This window comes from Anabas testudineus, chromosome 5, assembly GCF_900324465.2.
Source record: "Anabas testudineus chromosome 5, fAnaTes1.2, whole genome shotgun sequence".
Taxonomy (NCBI): Eukaryota; Metazoa; Chordata; class Actinopteri; order Anabantiformes; family Anabantidae; genus Anabas; species Anabas testudineus.
The window spans coordinates 14,344,554-14,364,704 of record NC_046614.1 but is presented as its reverse complement, the minus strand read 5'-3'; the positions used below and the strand labels follow the sequence as shown (position 1 = coordinate 14,364,704).

At 40.4% G+C, this 20,151-nt stretch overlaps 1 protein-coding gene across 11 annotated transcripts in view; it reads right to left on the bottom strand.

Annotated features, from left to right (window-relative positions):
• cadpsb (Ca2+-dependent activator protein for secretion b) overlaps window positions 1-11,248 on the bottom strand; it is a 54,094-nt gene extending 42,846 nt beyond the window's left edge. For all 11 annotated transcript variants that reach the window (XM_026350162.1, XM_026350169.1, XM_026350172.1 and 8 more), the window contains exons 1-2: window positions 10,706-11,248; window positions 292-405 (exon numbers count right to left, since the gene is read on the bottom strand). In XM_026350162.1, the coding sequence (XP_026205947.1) occupies window positions 292-405; window positions 10,706-11,038 (447 nt within the window). In that variant the 5' untranslated portion in view covers window positions 11,039-11,248. The remainder of the gene's footprint in view (window positions 1-291; window positions 406-10,705) is intronic.
• Window positions 11,249-20,151: the final 8,903 nt, after the last annotated feature.

Sequence of the window (20,151 nt, the reverse complement as noted above, 5' to 3'; positions counted from 1 at the left end):
TTTTTTACATAGCAAGAGAGTGAAGGGCTTTTCGACTTAGACTGAAAACCGGTTTCAAATCTTCTGTGAAAGTGATCCTGAACACACTGTACACACATATCACAACAAATGAGATATATATATCATAAAATGCTATGTATATTAATGGTTGATGAATATTCAGCAGCATCTTTTTGAGAGAACAGAAATAAAATATGAATAATGTGCACAATACATTCAGCAACAAAACTGAAAAAAAGTCTATGAATAACAAAATCATAGTGACTGATTGTGCTGCCATGGCTATGTTACCTCATAGTAGCTCTGCACAGCGTTGATGAAAGCCTCATCAGCCACAATTTGCGTGTCTCCATTCAAGAAGGCCTGGAAACGATCCTTGGTCTGCTGAAGCTGCTGCTTGGTTATCTGTGGACACGGGGCCAAACATAGGACACCTGATCATTAAAGACAGAATATGAAAATGTGTAAAAACATGCATGTGTTTTTGAATGGCTTATTCGCAGTGAGAGCAGATTGATCCCTGCTTCATTTTCCCCAGAAACTTCCTTCAGCTCCTCCTGGGTAAACACTAAGTACACCCAGGCCAGCTGGGAGATGTAATCCCTTCAGTGTTTCCTAGGTCTACATTAGCATCCACTTTTAGACAGTCGAGCTCTGTCCACATCACATCAAATTGATGCACGCAATGGAAAGGAGCTGCATCTCAACAAGTCCTTTCAACCCTCTGAGAAATTCAAGCTATCACCGAGTCAAACCAAGATAATCAGGAATCTCTTTGTTCAGTTGTTGTGACTGCAGGTGAGAGAGGGAACATAAATTGAATATCAAATGAAGAGCTTTTGCTTTATAGTACTGATGTGAAGCATGCATTACTGCATCCAATGCCCCTAAACAGCAGTCGGTCATACAATCCTCCTTACCATCACTCATGAATAAAACCCCAGGATATCTGCTACTTCCACTTCGATGCTTCTATTAAATTTAATACCAGCAATGCCGTCCCCTTCAGGATGAATTCGAATCAGTCTCGTAATCCTGTAACTTTTCATATAGCGTCACCATTTGGTGTCCTCTGTGCTCATTAGCAAATGCCAGCATGTTAACATACTATATTAAGATGTAAACCATTGGCATGTTAGTATTGTCTTTGTGGCCATTATAGTAAGCTACCAGCAGCATTTAGCTCAAAGCGCTGCTGTGTCTACAGTAATTATAGTCCTACTGAGCTGCTAGTGTCGTTGCAGGCTCTATATGTTATTCAGAGTGTGTTTGTTATGCTTATATTATACTTTTGAATACCCTTTTTTTAACCCATTTATGATGTTCTATCTTTCTTTTATCACTTTGGAGCCTCGCTTGGGTCTAAATGTCCTTGGATTGATTTCACACATTGTTACTGACTTGGTGACCTAACAGTCAATAGGCTGACAATCTCCCTCTGACAACTGCCTTCAATCTTACTGTTCAAGCTGTTGTGTATATCAAACAAGCACACGGACCGGCTGTTAACACGTGTGTCTGTGTGCGTTCAGCCGTACATTGCAAGTGACAGACTTTAGTGTAGGAGTGAGATGGAAAAGTACCACATATCATGTGCCTGTGAGGCAATCGCAACACCATCTGCGTGCTCATCATGCTACCCCAACCCCACTTCAGTAATGTTCACAAGATGAATGGTATGGTAACATGAGATTTTATTATTGGAGCCAAAGTTGATATGAAAGATTTACCAAAATGTATTTGAACACAAACACAAAATGGCCTGTACCACAGGTCGACAATGACATGACAGCTCCATGGCAGTCAATAAAAATAATACAAACATAAACTCACAGTGTAACACGTCATCAAGACATCTCTCTGACTTGAGTCAGTGTATGATTATTGCAGTAGAGTGAATCTCAGGGTGATATACCACTTAATGTTCAAACATAAAAGATCCACTTACTGTACAACACATAACAGCACAACAGCAGCATCAGAGATCGATACTTGTACCTCAGCATCAAGGTTTCAGGTTTGGCTATAGATTAAAGAGAAAGTGTGGACCGTCCGTGTTATGTTTTAATAGACCATGTTGTTCAAGAACATCCTAAGGCAAGATATGTTAATATAACAGGATGCAAATGATTCTGGTCTGTAGGGACCCTCCAAGGCTGAAGCCAACATGCTCAGCCTTGGTTGTATGTACATTTCTGCAAGAGAGAAGGAGAGAGTAATCCTATGCACTGGAGTTTACTCTGGATTGTTTTATGTCATAATGCAATAGTTTAATCTTGATGATAGGTTATATCACATACAGACTAACGATTATTTATGAGACTTTCTTTTTACGATGAGAATGCATTTGTGATTAAATTCTGAAAATGCTATGGGTAGTATAAGAAGAGAAAACATTTAACATTAACATGAGTAAATGAAAAAAAAAAAAAAAGCATGCTGATGAGTTACAGCCAGTTCAAAAAGAGGGAAAGAAAAACCACAACATGAGAGAGCAGTATGAATCTACAGTAGCACTGGGTTCCAGTCCTGAGGTTACACACCCTGTAAGCATGTATGACTGTTTTAACTTTATATTACAAGAGAGCCGTAATTAATGCCAGAACGATTAGTCGGTGAATTAATCAACAATGAAATAAATGAATATCTTTGGAATTTTGTCTAAAACAAGCTATTTAAATGTACAGTATTGGGAGAACTGTGCTGATTAGTAACCAAGCTGATGGATGAGAAAAAATGCCTCTACTTTCATCAGTATTGCCAGACTCCCAGGATGTACTTTCCTGCTTTGCTGGTATTGATTCTCTCTCTGTGGCTCTTATCAAGATTGCAGTGTTACACTGTGATTCATTGGTTTGCAATGAAGTAGGCAGTGACATTAATCACCCTTCACATATCAGTAGAGGAGCTATGCACACTGCATCAGCTTGATGTACAGTAACTTCATTACAGTTCAAAATGACTATGGATTAGAGTTTATATATAGTTTGATCATGTGGCTGATACAATATTTGAGTCATGAAATATTTAATGACCTCAGAATTTAATTAAAAACTAGCTTTGTAATAAATTATATAATTTTTCTGTAGCCTGTAGGTCTCTAAACTTCATGTTAGCTACAATTATCCATTTGCCATGTCATACCATTTATAAACACTACATAATGGGGGAGAAACAGACATTATAGCACTGAATGTAGGGGCCTCATTTCAAAATATATGTTCTTAATATTAAAGCCATCTGAGCCTCTAATGAAGATTCGTAGGATTAAGCCCCCGCAGGCACATATCTTGTAAAAGATAAGCTTCATTTTTAGAGCGCCTAAAAAGGATTTTCTTACATATCAAGTATGATGACTAAGATGTCAAATAGGGAAATTACTTATTTTAAAGAATGTTTAAATCTTCTCAGCTGTCAGTCACCCCCTACAATGTAATATGAAGATCGTTACATAGCAAATGTATATTGTAAGGACTTTTCAGGGCTGTGACCAGGATTTTAATAATGTTGAAGTTGTGGTTCATGAAAGCTTAAATCCAGCTGGGAACAAGAATATGGTGAGAAAAGAACAAATCCTTGCATCTCCACGTGTTTACAAAGACATAAAGACTAAAGCAAAAACGACAGCAGGGTGTGTTACCTGTAAGACACAGTGATTACAAATAATGATTAATATTCTGTTCATATTTATCTTATGTTTGTCTGAAAATGTTAATCAACATGTCAGCTGTCCTTGCAGTGCTGTGATGAGTGGTGTAATTAGCTAATTGAATGCAGTATAATCTGAGGCTACTGCACCGTAGTTCAGCACAATAAAGCCTCTGCTGTGCTGACTCACACTTGAGCTTCATCTAGAAGTTATATAACGTTGAAAAGGGAAGTTAAATTAAGATGTTTTCCAAAAATCCAAAATTAAATGCCTGCAAATTAGTGGTGGGCAGTGGCAAATGCATTAGCAGTTCATTCATAAAAAGTTGAACAAAACCGGACATGTTAGTCTAAGAACTGAGTCAATACAAAATCTAAAAAAGCTGTAACATGCAATGTTATGTAAAGTGGACTGACTACACATTAGACTGTTTTAGTGTATTGTCAGGCTACCTTTTAAAGGTACTCTATGTGGTGGCTACTCCATATGTATATGATATCAAATGTGCAACATGATGAAAGGACATCATCTTTATGTTCTCATTATGTTAAAACAATTTGTTTAAATAAAAAAAAATCTAATGCTGACATTGGTATAAAGCAAACAAAGTATTGTTGAACCCTCTTGCTAGACAAAGCACACTTTATTCGTGTTGCAGATGACACCACCGACCCACATCTGAGTAAACAGCAAACATGAGTACAGGAGCAAGCGCTGTGTGACAGCTGCACTAAATCTACCAGCAACAGGCCTCATCAAACACCAGCACCATGTAGTGACTGTGGTCACAAAACTACAATTACACAAAGACAGATGAACAAGCTATTATCTCCAACCAGACATGCTCGCATAGATTTGTCCTGAAGACACGTACACAGCGTGTGCGAGTGAATACCACTCTGCTGGGTTAGTAAACAGCCAGGTGTATACTCTGCAGATGGAGCCTGACACACAGTAAACAGGATATACCAGGGAGCACTGGCTTTGTATAACCAGACTCTGCACTGTTGTCATACGCAAGAGCTGTTACACGGCTGATATTCTGTGTAACAGAGAACACTGCTCACAACCAGCTTAGCCCCTTCTCCATCCACTATCACCAGCACACAGTTATACTCATCCAGCTACTGTGCAGAAAATAAGCTCTTAACACATCACCTTACACTCAGGACATAACATTAACATATTACATACTAAAGAATTTAGGAATTGATCACATTTCTCTGAAATTTAAAAGTAACTCTATTCATCCTTTTTCCTCAGAGCTGGGCGCAGAAAATATTTTTAGTACAGTTTTTTGATTTGCAAGAGAAATGAGGTTAAAACTCTGACCACAGATTAAAAGTCCAAGCTTGAAAGCTCCTTCTCTGTGAGCTGACGTTTTGTTTCTCACAAGAGAAAAAGGATTTTGATCATCTTTTGTTTATTTATTAATTCACCGTGTTCCCATTTCTGGTTCCAAATAAAAAGTAGAGTCTTCCCAAGTAGTACTGCAGGACGTGATGCTATTTTATGCTGCAGAAATCTACAACATAAACCTTTTCCTACCAGCATCCCATCACTTACTGTGTTTTTCCCCTTTACTATGCCTGGTCAGAGTGGCGGCCTTTCACCAACGCTCTCTCTGTGTGTCTCAAATATTTTTTTTGTCTCTGTGTGTTGCTGATGGTTGATATAATAACGCTTGTGCCGTTGAATGTAGATCACTCAGATAACAATAAGCAATGGTTTGGGGTGAAAAAAACAGACCTTAGACACAGATTTAGAATTGACAGGAGGTGAATAGTGTATAGACTGTTATTCTCAGAACTGAGAGGATAATGGAGAGAAAGTGTCATCCTGACATACAGCCTCATGGCTGCTCCAGGCTGCTGTTTGTGTTCTTTATGCCTCAGTGAGAGTCATTGGACAAAGAGGGAAAGGGGTTTAACAGAAGACTGCAATAATGATCCTGCTATACAGTAGCTCTTACCTCTGTCTTCTATCTTTAATGTGGAAAATTACCACTACTAATTTCCCTCTCTCTCTCTTCCTTTTGTCCCAGTCACCGCAGAGAGTTTCCCATAGAAACAAGGTTTAATATGGTTGAACATAACAGCACAAACATATTAATATGTCCACTATGACCAGAGATTCACATGTTAATAGTTCCAGTGTTTATATAAACATCTGGTTTCCTCCTATCACAATGAAATGTTTGTAATTGTGGGATCATTTTAATTACAATAGACACAAGATGATTAATTCATTGGTTGAATGACCGATAATTGTGAACTGTTTTGAAAATCAAATAAAATTATATATCACCGTCTCTATTCTTAAATGTGAATGTATGCTGCTTCTTAGTCTTCAAACTGCATGACATTGGAAAAAGATTTGTGACTTGGCACTAATTCAAATTTTCACAAAGTCAGTTAGAATCTTCTTATAATTACTATATGAAACAGTGATGAGTGTATTACCAACCAAGTCTGTTAATGTCCACTTTCAACAAACCAGTTCTAAAAGTTTCCCTTTTTCTGGGTATGACCACTTTGCACTGTTGAGAGCAGGAATTATATTATATACAGCCTTTAAAAAAAGAATGGCAGAAGCCCTGTAGATGAATCTGCTTCAATCCAAGCAGACAACACAGGGGTGCATTAGCTGCTTTCAAACAGACAATTCTGCTTCATGTCCAAAGGACTGTGTCCTTCAGAAAACTGGCATATTTATGTACTGTGTCACAAGGATTAAGGCTAAACAAATGGTAAATGTTTGGCTAACAGTTGTCTACCCAAATGAAATTGCTGCTTTGGACAATGCACCAGATTACATAGGCTCTGTGACGACACATACTGTCGTAAACAAATGAGAGAAAAGTCTTTGTGTGATGTGATGGTGCTTTCAAGCCAGTACACAGAAACAACTTTGTCTTTTATATGGAATACTCCTTTACACCATGCTTTGGTCAAGATTAAAATCCTTTAGATTCATTCACAGAAACTTTGTGATGTAACATTTGCATTTCTGTGAGTATAATAATGTGTGTTTTTCCAATATTATCTTTTTTCAATAGTTAAACATGAGAAAGTTTGATCCTGACTGTGATCGCTGCCTTCAAAGTAGTAAAACCTTTGGGAAACGACACTGTTAGCATTCTAACAAATATGATCTTAGCTTTCCCTCTCGGATATATGCAGACAGAAGAGATGTTTATTTTCTAAAGCTGTGATGAGTTGCTGTACACGAGGCTGTACAGACTGTGGGTGAGAGGGTATTTTGCCTGCTGCTTTTCAGCTGTCGCTGCTTTGAATCCATTTTCATATCAGTACCACTGATGAACACCTTCAATCTTCAGTACAAATGTTACTGCTAAAACATGCTATTCAGTGGCAGAGACTAACATTTGGCGGCACCAGCTTCCACATGCTGATTGGCATGTTTTATTGTTATCTTCAAGCCCGACTTGGAAACTGACTGTGAAGCTCCTTTTATTGTCAAAGCGTGCCTTTATTCAGGCTGAACACCGTTTAAACATCTTACATAATAATGCAAATGATTTCAGTGTCTCCCTCAAGCTCTCTCTTTACTGCCACACTCTCTTGTCCACATGAAATGGTTGTTTTATTAGCACTATGAGACTGGGGAGTAAAACCTGAGTTATCAACAGCTACACGTCGGTTGTTTGAATACAATCTTGCTGATTTCATGGTGTCATGATATCGAGAAAAAACTGGGACAATACACACTCTGGTGGTATAAGAGAAGTAGTCAGCACACATTACAATCTTCTGCAATGTCACAACATTTATTCCCGTCCAGAGTTGCATTCGTTTTTTGCCAAGATCTTGTATTTATGACAGGAGGCAGGAGTCAAGTCTTCTCCAGCACATGCCGAAGATTCTCAGTGGGGTTAAGTTCTGGACTCTGTGGTGACAATCTTTATTAACTATGGGAAGGTCTCTTCTGGTAACAGCAATTCTAGAGTAAATACACTATGTTTGGGCTAATTCATTTGGCTGTTATGGTTTAAAACAAAGAATATAAAAAAAAATATCCAGTGCATCTAAAATTAGTCCACAACAGGACACCCAAAACTCCTTTGCCAGGATCAGAACAAAGCACAGAAGAGGCTAACTTTATCCAAGTTTGCCTTTTTCTCCACTTCACATTGATATCACAAAACCAGCTGCACAATTCAACACTTAGTATCCACAGTATAGTGTATACTGTTAACATGCGGAGCCAAAGGGCACTCTATTAAGGCAAGCATGCTGGCAGATGAGTTTATTGGGTCAGGTTATCTTTGGAACATCACACGTTGTAATTAGAAAGAAAGAAAAGATTAAACTGAGAAACAATACAATAAAAAGACATTGTGTTTAAAGAAACGCAGGTGGGTTTGACTCATCAGATGTGTGATTCTATTAAGCACCAAAAAGCGATCGGATACATCATCAGGTATCCATGAATGCCTGTGCAAATGTTTGTGCCAACGTACAAGATTATGTTTTGTATTTCACTTAACGAGTCAAAAGTGCTGATGAGGGAAATTTAGTGGGAATCCATTAAATGATTGAAGATATTTCAATCTGGATCAAAGTCGTGGTCTAATCTGGACCAATCCATTACTGCTAATGCTTATTTGTTATTTGTTTTGACTGCCACCACGTCCTTATCCTATCCATCTCATCTGAGGAAGAGGGCATTACTGTAAACTAACGGTGGTCCAAGATAACTAGCTTCGCACGCGTCACCTTAAATTACATTAAATTAAAGCACAACATATGAAACGCAGCAGTCTTCATACTGCTACTTGAAGACATCTTTCAGACTGAAGGAGAAAATGTATCCTTCATCCCTCAAAAGGAAGCAGCTGCCTGCTACTGTCCTATTGTGCTACCCTTTCACAAGGTTAGAGCAATACATTTCAAGAAGCAGGAGTGGAGCTTACACAGTCTGCAGCCTGGTCTGTTTCTCTGTGATAGCCCATCATTGCTGTTTGTGTGCCAGAGCTTCTAATAACGGATTATCATGGAGCTGCTCCACATGTTTTGTTAAGTCTTTTCATTACCGAAATAGCTTAATCATATTTTCATGACTAATCTATAATGGCCAAAATTGTAAAATGCCACATATTAGATTGTGTAGCCAATCTAATATGTTGCTGCGGTGAGGAATTTCCTTAATATAACGTTGTTTATGGACATCTGAGGAGGCTACGCTTAAGACAGGTTCAAGCATGAGAGGAATGTACTGCACTGTGCAGACACATCACATCAACGTTGACTGTTCTTTCTTCAGTAAAATGTATCGTGTGTGTAAATGATTAGAGTGAAATGAAGACTACTGCACATGCCATTCAATGTCATGTCATTAATGCACATGGAACTGATAGAAAGTATCCACTTGATGTTGTTCAATGTTCTGGTATGATCAATTGTCCTAAATAAATAAATGTTGTTAAAAAAAACTCTTTGTTCATTGTTTCCATTTAATTTGCACAGAGAATATGTCCTGAAGGAGTTGGTTTAAGCCAAAGGATAAAAATTTGGACCAAATCAGAGTGTAGTGGCAGACTGTAGGCAGACAGGCACGCTTTGATTTCCTGGTCTGACAACAAGTATTGGATTGTTTGTCCAGATATTCACTCACCCACAGCAGGGGACTGTAGCTGCCTATGCTACCTGATACAAAAGTGCATTACTACGTGTACCTTAGACTATCAGTAACCTACAATGAATGGTAACTACAAACAAACAAATACATGGAAACAGAGCGGTTTATGCCTCCCACACGCACGTCTGCATGAGTCAGCAGAAAAATCAGACCATATGGCTAAAAACTGTGTCCAGAGGAAGAGGGATTATCTGCAGGTCCAACAAAACAACAACAACCACAGTGATTTCTTATTCTTATAGTGTTTCTTCAGATGAGAGATACATGATCAGCCTCTGTGGGTCCACAGAGGACACTGGATGCAACTTCTGCTTTGTGGGGAGAGCTACAACAAACTATTTCACTGAGCCATGTGATGGTTAGTGTTTCTACAGTATAAAGGCAGCCCCACACCAAACATGGTACATTGCCTAAGTGCCTAAATTAATACACAGCAGCCAATTAGAAAGGCCGAATAAACACTAGATGGTCTATTTCTGTTGTGTCGGCCAAAGGCACAAATCAAGGACAATAAACTGGGGCCACTGCACAGCAGGGCCTATGCATGGTGACTTTGACAGTAAGGACATCATGACCCAAAACTGGCATGAATGTCAATGGAACACCACAGCAGCAGCAACGTGTCCCCTGCAGTAACACATAGAAATCTCATTAGTTGACTCTGTGTGGGAAATAACACAAACAGACAAAATAAATGTGTGGACACGGAAATGTTTTAATTAATTTACTGTTACCCGTGGAGAGAGGCTCATGTGCAGATGAGAAAGGCTATTAAGAAACCCTCCTCAAGAGGTATGTGCCTAAAAGTCACCTTGGGAGGCCAAATTGACGAGATAAGTGATGGCGCAAACGGGTTGGTATTGAGTATCTGCTAGGACGGCAGGACATGCAGCCACAAAAAGGGGGCTTGAGGGAGACGTACGTGAACAAGGACAATGACACTGCCTGCTTCTAAAATCCCCATCCACCATCTCCTGAACGCCCTTTCTCTGTTAATGGGATTGCTCTCACTTGTGAGCTTGTGTGTGTGGAGGAACATGGACTGCACTGTGTCTGCAGCTCTGCAGTAACCATGTGTCCTTCCACTACCAGGAGCTCGCAGCGTCTTTCTGTGCTCCTGTCATGCTCCGAGGATTTCAACAATTTGCGTCAAATTAAAAAAAAAAAAAAAAAGACGACGAAGAAGAAGAACAAGTAGTGGTTTCTCTGGGACTGTGCTGAATCCGTGCGCTATCGGACAGGCCTAGTGGCCGATGATCCCCCCCCCCCCCCCCCCTCCTCCTCCAACCCCCTCCCCTGTGCTCTAGCTTATGTAGGTCATCAATGACAACATCTGCGATGTGAGAGGAAACGTTTCGAGAGGTGACTACACCTTTGCACCGCGGGGGCCCTTACCTTCTGCTGCCGCCTCGCCATGTCTGTGGGCTGCTTTGCATTGAACGGGTAAGCGATGCATCGCATCACAAAAACATACAGCTGCAGCTTCTTCTTCCGCTCTTCTTCCTCTCTCTGCAGCTTCTCCAGATCTTCTTTCTCCTCGCTGGCGGCCGACGGGCTCGGGCTGGTCGGACGTGCACTGCTGCGGCTGCTGCTGGGAGCCAGTCCACCCGAGCTCTCGCTGGTCCTGCTCGGAGAGATGCGGGATCCGGCCTGGGGGGCCATCGCCTCTTTGCTTTCCTCCTCCACTATCCCATCAGATTCCTCCTCGCTGGACGACGGGTCTAGCATCTTGCTCTAGAGGTTGACGCGTCCTTACAGATACCCTAATCTACCAAATGAGGGCTCGTGGTGTCCCCTCGGTGATGACTGCCCCGGTGTCTTATCCGTGCAGAGATATAATGTGGAATATGGCCGAGGTGAGGACAGGGTTAGGCCCTGATTGTACTCGCTGGCTGGGAGATGTCAGCAGTGCGAGTGGTGTGGAAGAGGTTTAGTCTGATCCACACTGAGCTTTCTCCGCCTGCGCCGTGCGCTCGTCGATGCTTACGTGTTTTCTGTATTTTATTGGCCAGTCACTGCTGCGGATGTTAGAGGGGGAGGTGAGAAGGAAAAGGGAGGGGAGGGGCAGGGGGAGTGTAGTGTACAGATGAGAGGAAGGAGAGTGGCTTTTTTTTATTTTTTTTGTTTGGTCGGTGAAAGCGGGCGATGGCCTCTCCCTGCCTGCCAGGCGGGGACGAGGGCGCGGGGAGCTGGCCGCGGTCCTGAACGCAGCGCCGGAGCGGAGAGAGTGGAGGATGCGCGGCGCGTCCTTTACTGTAGCTCCTCATAACTGTTTTGCAGTTTTACACCTAAGATGGCTGCCACGAGCTTTCTCTAATATTGCCACTGAAATGGCATCATTATTCATTTCAGGGGGCTGTGCTCCACATGCAGAGTAGTTGGTGTAAAAATTTCAGAATGGCTCCTGAGCCGCCCCGTGCCGTGTGTTGGTGAAGGGTGGGGTAGCCATAAACACTCTGCTTCTCTGCTCTGGTCGAGAAATTGACTGTTGCAGCATGTGCTGGTATCTTTTGTCAGGATCAGGCTGCAGTCACACCAGCTTTTCATCTAGTGAAGTCATTACTCAGGCAGAAAAGAAGAAAGATGGAAGAGGTGTTCAGCTGAATTCCCAAATCCTGGTCAATGTTTATTATACAGTGATGAGCTTTAATGTTTACAGCATTTAAAAACAAAATCTGTGGCTTGTGAGCAGCCTCCGATTGCTGCATAATAAAGTGGTCACATCAGCTTTCAATGAAGCAAAAAAGATCCTCTGGGAAAAAAACACTACAGTAGTACAACTATACTGCAGTACCACAATGCTTCTACATTAAAACATGTTAAAATCTTCCATGATGTGTATAAATGGGCCTTAATACGATCTAAAATAAACCAGAGTCCTGAAATATATGTATTTTTCTGTATTGACGGCACTCCGCTAATCCAAAACACACAGATTAAGATGTCATCGGGTATGATGGAGATAATGCTTTGTAAATGCATTGATTTTTACTTCTGTAGTTTAAATCCAGCAGCTGTAGCCTTTTAGAAATTTTGAGTGAGATAGTAGACCTGTCACACCGAAATCAAAACCCATTACGAGGCTGAGCGAACTGTGTCACCCATCTGACCTTGCATTGTGTTCTCCTCCCCCACCCTCATGCTTCATATAGTACCAGCATATCCATGATGGTCTTTATACTGTGAGCTCAGCATGCACAGAGGATGAATGAGCCTGCATGCATCACCTCTGAGATTAAAATTGGATCTAGCAGCTGGGCTGGCTAACTCCTGCTCCAGATGTTCTTTATGCATCTGACCAGCAAATTCCCTGCAGGTAACCACGTTTTCAAGGTTTCCTCATCTCCAGTTTGTGGCTCTCCTGTTGCTCTGGTTTGGCATTTAAAATTCTTTTATAGTTCTGACTTGCACAGATGCTGTCTTTGTGTAATCTCAGTGTGAGGTTTGCCTGCCTTCCCCATAGTCCTCAGTTTGTTATGTTCTTAACATTGACCTGCTGGCTGTGGGACTCCATCCATATTATTTGCTCAGATAGTTTTCACACACCAGACTGGAAGACTCTCTGTGAACAGACCAGTGGGTCTGACCTCCCATATTATGAAGGCTTTTGAGAGACTGATCCTGGAGTAGCCTACCTCCGATTGCTGGTCAAACCCTCCCTTGACCCCGTCCAGTTTGCCTATCAACCCCAACTTGGAGTGGATGGTGGCATCATACATCTGCTCCATAGCACCTACACCCACCTGGACAAGCCCATAGGCTTAGTGAGGATTTTTTTTTCTCCAGTGCATTAAACACCATCTGGCCTGCACTGCTGGAAGAGAAAGAAAAAAAACCATGCAGGTTGACACTACTCTAATTTTATGGATCATGGACTATCTCATGAACCCCCCAGAACTGTGTGTCTGACACTGTGGTCTGTAGCACAGGTGCTCCACAGGGCACAGTTCGGTCTCCCTTCCTCTTCACCCTGTATACCTCAGACTTCAGGTACAACTCAGAGTGCTGCCATCTTAAGAAGATCTCTGATGACTCTGCAGTTATAGGATGTATTCAGGGTGGAGACGTCACAGAGTGCCAGGGAGTGGTGGACAGTATTGTGGACTGGTGTGGACTCAACCATTTTCAACTCAACATCAGTAAAACAAAGGAGCTGGTGATGGACTTTATATATCCGGGAGTCCTGTCATCCCTCTCTTTATAGAAGGGGAGGAGATGGAGGTCGTATCAAAGTACAAATAACTAGGAGTGTACTTGGACAACAAACTGGACTGAACAAAGAACTCAGCAGCACTGTACAAAAAGGCACAAAGGTACAGGGAGCTCAGTTGTACTTTCTGAGGAGACGCAGGTCCTTCAACATCGACAGCACCATGCTGGAGATGTTCTATGAGTCTGTGGTGACCAGTGTCATCTTCTATGCTGTGGTCTGCTGGGGCAGCAACATGAAGGTGTCAGACACTAACAGGTTGAACAGGCTGATCAGGAGGGCTGGCTCTGTTCTGGGGGTGAAGCTGGGTCCTCTACATGTTGTAGCTGAGAGGAGGATGCTGTCCAAACTCCTCTAAATCCTGGACAATCCCTCCCATCCACTACACAGTGTGTTGGCTGGACAGAGGAGCACGTTCAGCCAGAGACTGATCAACATTAAGTGCTTCACAGAGCGCCACATGAGATCCTTTCTACCTGTGGCCATCAAACGGTACAACTCCCCCCTACTACAGAGTTTTTTGTATTGATGTTAATCTGTATTTGTGTTGGTGTGGATCTTTCCTGGCTGAGTTACCTTTTCTTTCTGTCTGAGTTGAGAGCAACTGTAACAAGGCAAAACAATTTCCCTCTGGGAATAATAAAGTTTTTTGAATCTTGAATCTTGCCACCATTGGTTCTTGATGGGTGAGGCAGTTAGTAGACTGACACCCCTTGGTTTTCTGTGACTGCACACTCCTGAGATCCCTTGGAGAGGTCTAGCACTAACCTCAGCAGCAGAAACTCTTCAAACCTTTTAAACATTAATAATTGACCAGTGTTCTCTGCCCTGCTCCTTTACTTCAACTAGAGTGTGTACACATTAAATGTTGATGCTCTTCATGGTTCTACAGCACAAAGGCCAGTGTGGAGATTTAGAATAGTTGTCGTGTAAGAATAGTTTAATTTTGTTTGTGCTTTCAAGAGAATACCTACAGTATTGTTTTATTGTGTAGTAAATTGGCAACATCACGAAAATGTCCAAGAAGTTTAACAAACACTCTCTCACAACATGCAGGAAGCAGCTGTGCCCGAGTTTTCTTTTACCTACTACCTACCTACCTATTTACCTTATCACATAATCTTCATCAATAGCTACGTTTATCGGATTTATTGGATTTCTCTGGTAAAGAAAATAAAGGACATTTGATAGATTTAAAAGCTCAGAAACAGCTGCTAAACAAGGACAAGGAGCTGGAAGATGCTCAAACACTCAGAGTTGGGCAAAAATGTCTGTGGTGACAAAATCACATACTAAGGTAATTCATTATTAATGTAAAAACATTGATTACAGCCACTTTAAAGCGCTTTTAATGCTGCTTTCAAGATCAAGAACCTTAAGCCTCCATGTTCAGGCAACTAAAGCTGGTGTCCCTTTAATAAAAACACACCTGTCAAACGACTCAGAAAAATGTAACAACAATAAACTGGCATGGACTCTCTGCTGAAGGATGTTGTAGGTCAGAGAAAAAGTGCCTGTGTTGAGATTTTCTACTATACTGGCTTTTAAATTATGACTAGTGAAGAAGAATCATTTGAACTTCCCTTGACCCTACCCTAGATATTCATTATTAATTGCCATCATACTCTGTGGGGATCTGGCTGACTTCATCATCACACCTGAAGCTGCTCTGATGTCTTCTTAGCAGCTGCTTTGTCAATCACTCTGTCTCTGAGTGGTTTTTATATTGAAATGTTTGAAGTGCATATCATGGAATAAGAACTGAGGTCAAAGGAAAATGAAAAATCATAACAACCAAAGAAATATAGTCAATGAAGCACAGTAGGGCTGGGTGATGTGTTTTAATGTGAGTGTGTGTGTTCCTGCATGAGTCTTTTGCAAGTTGTGCCTTTGGAGAGTTGACACAGACGGCATATGTCAAGCACACAATGACGTACCAGAGAGAACTGCACAGCTGAAACATCACAGAACAACTGCACGATAATATATTCATGACTTTCCTCCTTCACCTCTCTTCATTTATAGAAAATAAAACTATATTTGCAAATACATAGTATGTTTATTTTTATTCAGTATGTACTCAACAGAATATAAATGAGAGAAGGATTTAGAAAACCCTGGGTTTGTATCATTCAGATATGGATTGCTCTTTCATTTAGTGTTTTTGTTACCAGCAATAACCTATAAGTTCAATTGCATTAAAGAGCAGTTTTAAAAATTGTTTACCAGAGGGAAGGTGACACACATGCACACACTTACCGAGGTTCAGAGTTTCTGTGGAGCTCTTTGAAATATTTAAATGCTAGAAGCGTTTTTAATGTGAGATTGATGGAATAGGGTCAGTGTCGGCATTGCAGCTACTATAGTCGTCCAAAAAAGAGCATCACATTCAGCAAATACAGTATGATGACGCTTAGCATTTTCACCAGGAACGTCTTTACATCCTGGCTAATTAACTTTTTCCATTTTCCTAATGTGAAATTGACTGGATAGATGTATATGGATTCCAAAGGAGTGAAATACTTTAGTTTAAAACTGAGATGGGTACTGAGTGGCTGTTGGAGTAAGGAGAAGCCCATTTTGAAGAAATTACAGATCTGTACAAATCATTTTATATAACACAGCCTCTCGTTTTTTTTTTTTCCAAAGGCAAAAATAGAAAATGTAATTTTAATATTTGCCTTGCTCCCACTTTCACATTAATCTTGCAGTGAATTTGAAGTGGCATCCCAGCAGGTCCGGAAGAACACATTTAGTCTATTGGTTCCTCTGTTTCAGCTTTCCCTTGACATCCCTTAATATAGAAATTCATTGTTATACTACTACTTTCACTACTTTCTTTTGGTAAACTATAAATCTAAAATCTAATCTAAATCTAAAACTTTATTTTAAAGCTAAAAAGAAAAGGAAAACAGCACAGACAATCCAAAGTGACTTGCAAATGAGGAACACAGACATCCGGAGCAACTTGGGAATCACACTGGCTGCCCTGCAAGTAGCGGACAACCCACTTTTCCTCCTAACCCACAGTTGCCCTGTGACAGAGCAAAAAGAAATGTTCAGTTTATACTGTAATGAGATTTTTTTTAAAAACAAATACACATTACATTCTCCGTAGCTTTGAATCTCTGCATGTTCCCGAATCACCCTGGGGCAAAAGTGATCATCTGCAAGAAAAGGAAACATATAAACTGTGCATTTCTTTTGTGTGTACTGTCTGTGTTTTTGCTCAGTGACAGGTGGAGGCCTACCAGATTTATGCTTGTCTCTTCCTCCCACAGTTTTCAGGCTAGAGAGGGGAGATGATGCCAGAAAAAGATTCATTAATAATGCAGCGAGAGGCTGGAACCTCACCACTTTAACATGACGATAAAACCCTACAGCTGTTGGACCAGCGCAGGCTTCTCATCAACAGAAACATGTCATTTGTGGGCACAGTGGGCACAACAATAGATGAGTTGAGTTGTATTTAGCTTATCATACATACAGCAGACGCATTTTGTCAGCTGGATTTTGAAGACAGACAGAAGATCAAATGCAGCGAGAAAGTAAGAAGAGCTCATAGCTGTAGCTTCACAGATTTTCTCATCAGGCAGCACGGCTAAGTACTGCCCTCTGTTGGCTGAATGCTCTCACACTGGATAAAGTAATGTAACAGGATGATTAGTTTGTCTCTTTACACTGAGAACTGATGTGTCGTGACATGTGATTATATGAATAAAGACCATGAAAGGATGCGCATCATTCCCAGAAGGAGCCACAATCGTGACAATAATAGTGATTATAAATCAGAAAAAAGACACAAAACCATAAACAAGAGTGGAATTGATTAGTACGTTAGAAAGAAAATACAAAAGCATAGATAATCAGTAAAATGCATTGTATTCTTGTAAATACCTCTTCTGTGCACTGGGTGCAATGTACATTTCCATTAAGTCTGGGGCTGCACCAGTCCTATTCACTTGATAAGTAGTCATGGGAAATGCTGAGCTTACTACTATTATTATTATCAATATGTTGCATATCATTATGTGACAGATCCACATTCAATACTGTTTCTTCATTAATGTTATTAGAAACTCCTGCATTTCTGCTGTAAGATCTATTTATTTAGTCCCAGCTGGCTACAACTCAGGATTTAGAGACACAGAAACACTGTTTATTCAAAGAAGCCATTCCAGTGAGTTCCAGTGTAAAAATGAGCATACTGCATAATGACTCCACATTTTCATATTAATATTTAGGTAAAAGGTTTTCTTTTTGGATACAGAGGGTTTTCTTGCAGCAGAATGTGTTCATAGTGCAGTTTGGCTTCTGTTATTTTAAGACTTTTGCTCTCTGTAGAAGCACAAAGAGCCACGAGCCAAGTTAGTTCTGATGCTACATAGCGCAGTATGCCATATCCTCCATGTGTATGTTCTTGTTTTCTCTGCCACCTGCTGTAAACTGTGAACACCTCTCTTCAGTTTTACACTGCGATATCCTACATCTGCCCCTTAAAACCATTACTGTCTGGCAACTGCTGAAGCACTTTTCAGAAAGACAAAGCTGGGTGTTACAAAATGTTACAGTTCAAGCACAATATATCAGACAGTGCAACTGTTATTTTACTAAAAGTTGCACTGTCATGACACGGTCATAAAATAAACTGCATGGGGTTTTTCAAAATGAACTAGATGTTGTTACAGGTGCAAATAAAGTTAATTTATTCAGTTTCTTTCAACTAAAAAAAATCCCAAATGAAACTCGAATATGACCAGGTAGGATAGTGATTTTAATGTCTTTATCTCTTCTCATGACTCCTGCATCAACTGCAGGTACATATTCCTGGCAGCCTCTGGTTTACAGGAAATGCATCTGAGAGACTCAGGACTTCTGTCTTTACTTTCCGACACTGGATATCTCACTTTCAGAAATCATTTTCAGACATTACTGACAGCTTTTGCAGCTCTGGAACAAACCCCTTTTTTTCTCCAGTGCATACTGAAAACAAAATGTGATTTGTCTTTTTCTATAAATAACTTATAATACAATAAACCTAAACATGCACAAAGGTTAAACAGGTTTAGACTAGAGTTCATATAGTGTTTGACCTGTTTTGAATTACTGCTTTTATCATTTTAGTACCTACATCACAACTTTTTCTACTTTGCTGCGTGTCTCAAAAATTTACATTTAGTTGTTAAGCATACCCTTTAAAAAGTGTTAATTTATTATCTTGCGTGCACAGCACCAATGTGTGATCCAATGGTGGGAACAGAAGAAACTGATTAGAATAATTCATGAGTTCATTAAACATACCTTAAAGCCCCAGCATCGAATTGTTTTTACATTACAGCGTTCCTGACCCCAAAAAATCGTTTGAGCTGTTTTCATCATGTTGTGTGTATTTTTAGGTAAAGAGTACACACGCTACACATTTAATAATGCTGCTGTTTTGTCAGTATGAAGTCAGTTCACTCTAAGTATTTGAATTTTATAAAATTATGTGTAGTGACTCTAAATTGCTAATAGGATGTGAGTGTTTGTCACTACATGTCAGTCCAGTGGTGGACTGGTGACCTGTGCAGGGGGTACCCTGCCTCTTGACAGCACTCCCACAACCCTCTAGAGAAAAAGAGGTTAGTCTGCAGTTAGTCTCCAGCATCCTATAGCTAAATTCCAGGTTGAAGGGCACTTGATTATTCATTTTCCACTCTAATGTACGCAAACCTGATTATGTCCTAGTTGAAAGATACATCTGTAATATAGATTTGTCACCAAAAGAGGTCAGCAAAATGCTTTTAGTAACACGGCAAATGGACTAATCAACAATGGATCATTAGAAAAACAAAGTGTAAACAAGCCCTCTATGATGGTTACCATGTAGGCACACTTAGCTACACCTAATTCAGTCCAATACTACAGTTCTTGAATACATCATAGCCTTTATGATGGAGATGATGCTCGCTATTGTTGAAACTATTTTACAGGAGTGTTAATTCAGCTGTGTGACCATTTAATTTGTGGTGCTGTTGACCTGTGATATTCTGTCAGGTGTCTCTGTTGTTTTGACCATCCTACTTAAATCAGTGAGGAATACCTGAAACCACGTTATTTTTTTTATAGAAATCAAACACACCAACCCAAGACGTGCACATTTTAATAGGTCTGATGTAGTAGATAGTTTCCTAAAATAACAAGGTTAATAAGGTTAAAGGGGATCAAGTATCGACCTGACTTTGGCATGACGTCAGTCTAAAGTCTTGTGTTTCAATCAGAAACTTTAAGCTACGGCAGAGTTTATTACTGTTGCACATTAGTTACCATGACAACAGCAGTTTTGTCGAGGGAATGGCTTGCTATAAAGTACTGTACAGTATAATCAAATAAATTCAACTGAATACACGTGCGTACACGCACAAAACAGTTCATGAGTTTGGAAACAGCGCATTCATCAAAGATTTTCCCACTTATTTCTATATTTTCATCAGTCAGTAGTTTCACTGAGTGCTGTGATCATAATGACAAGCAGCTCTATGCAAAATAAATAAATAAATGCATGAAATCTGTTAAGCAAAAAATGGTATAATAGAGCAATATAATGCAACATAAGTTCAAAGGTTTGTGGTCCGACTGCAGCCACCACTGA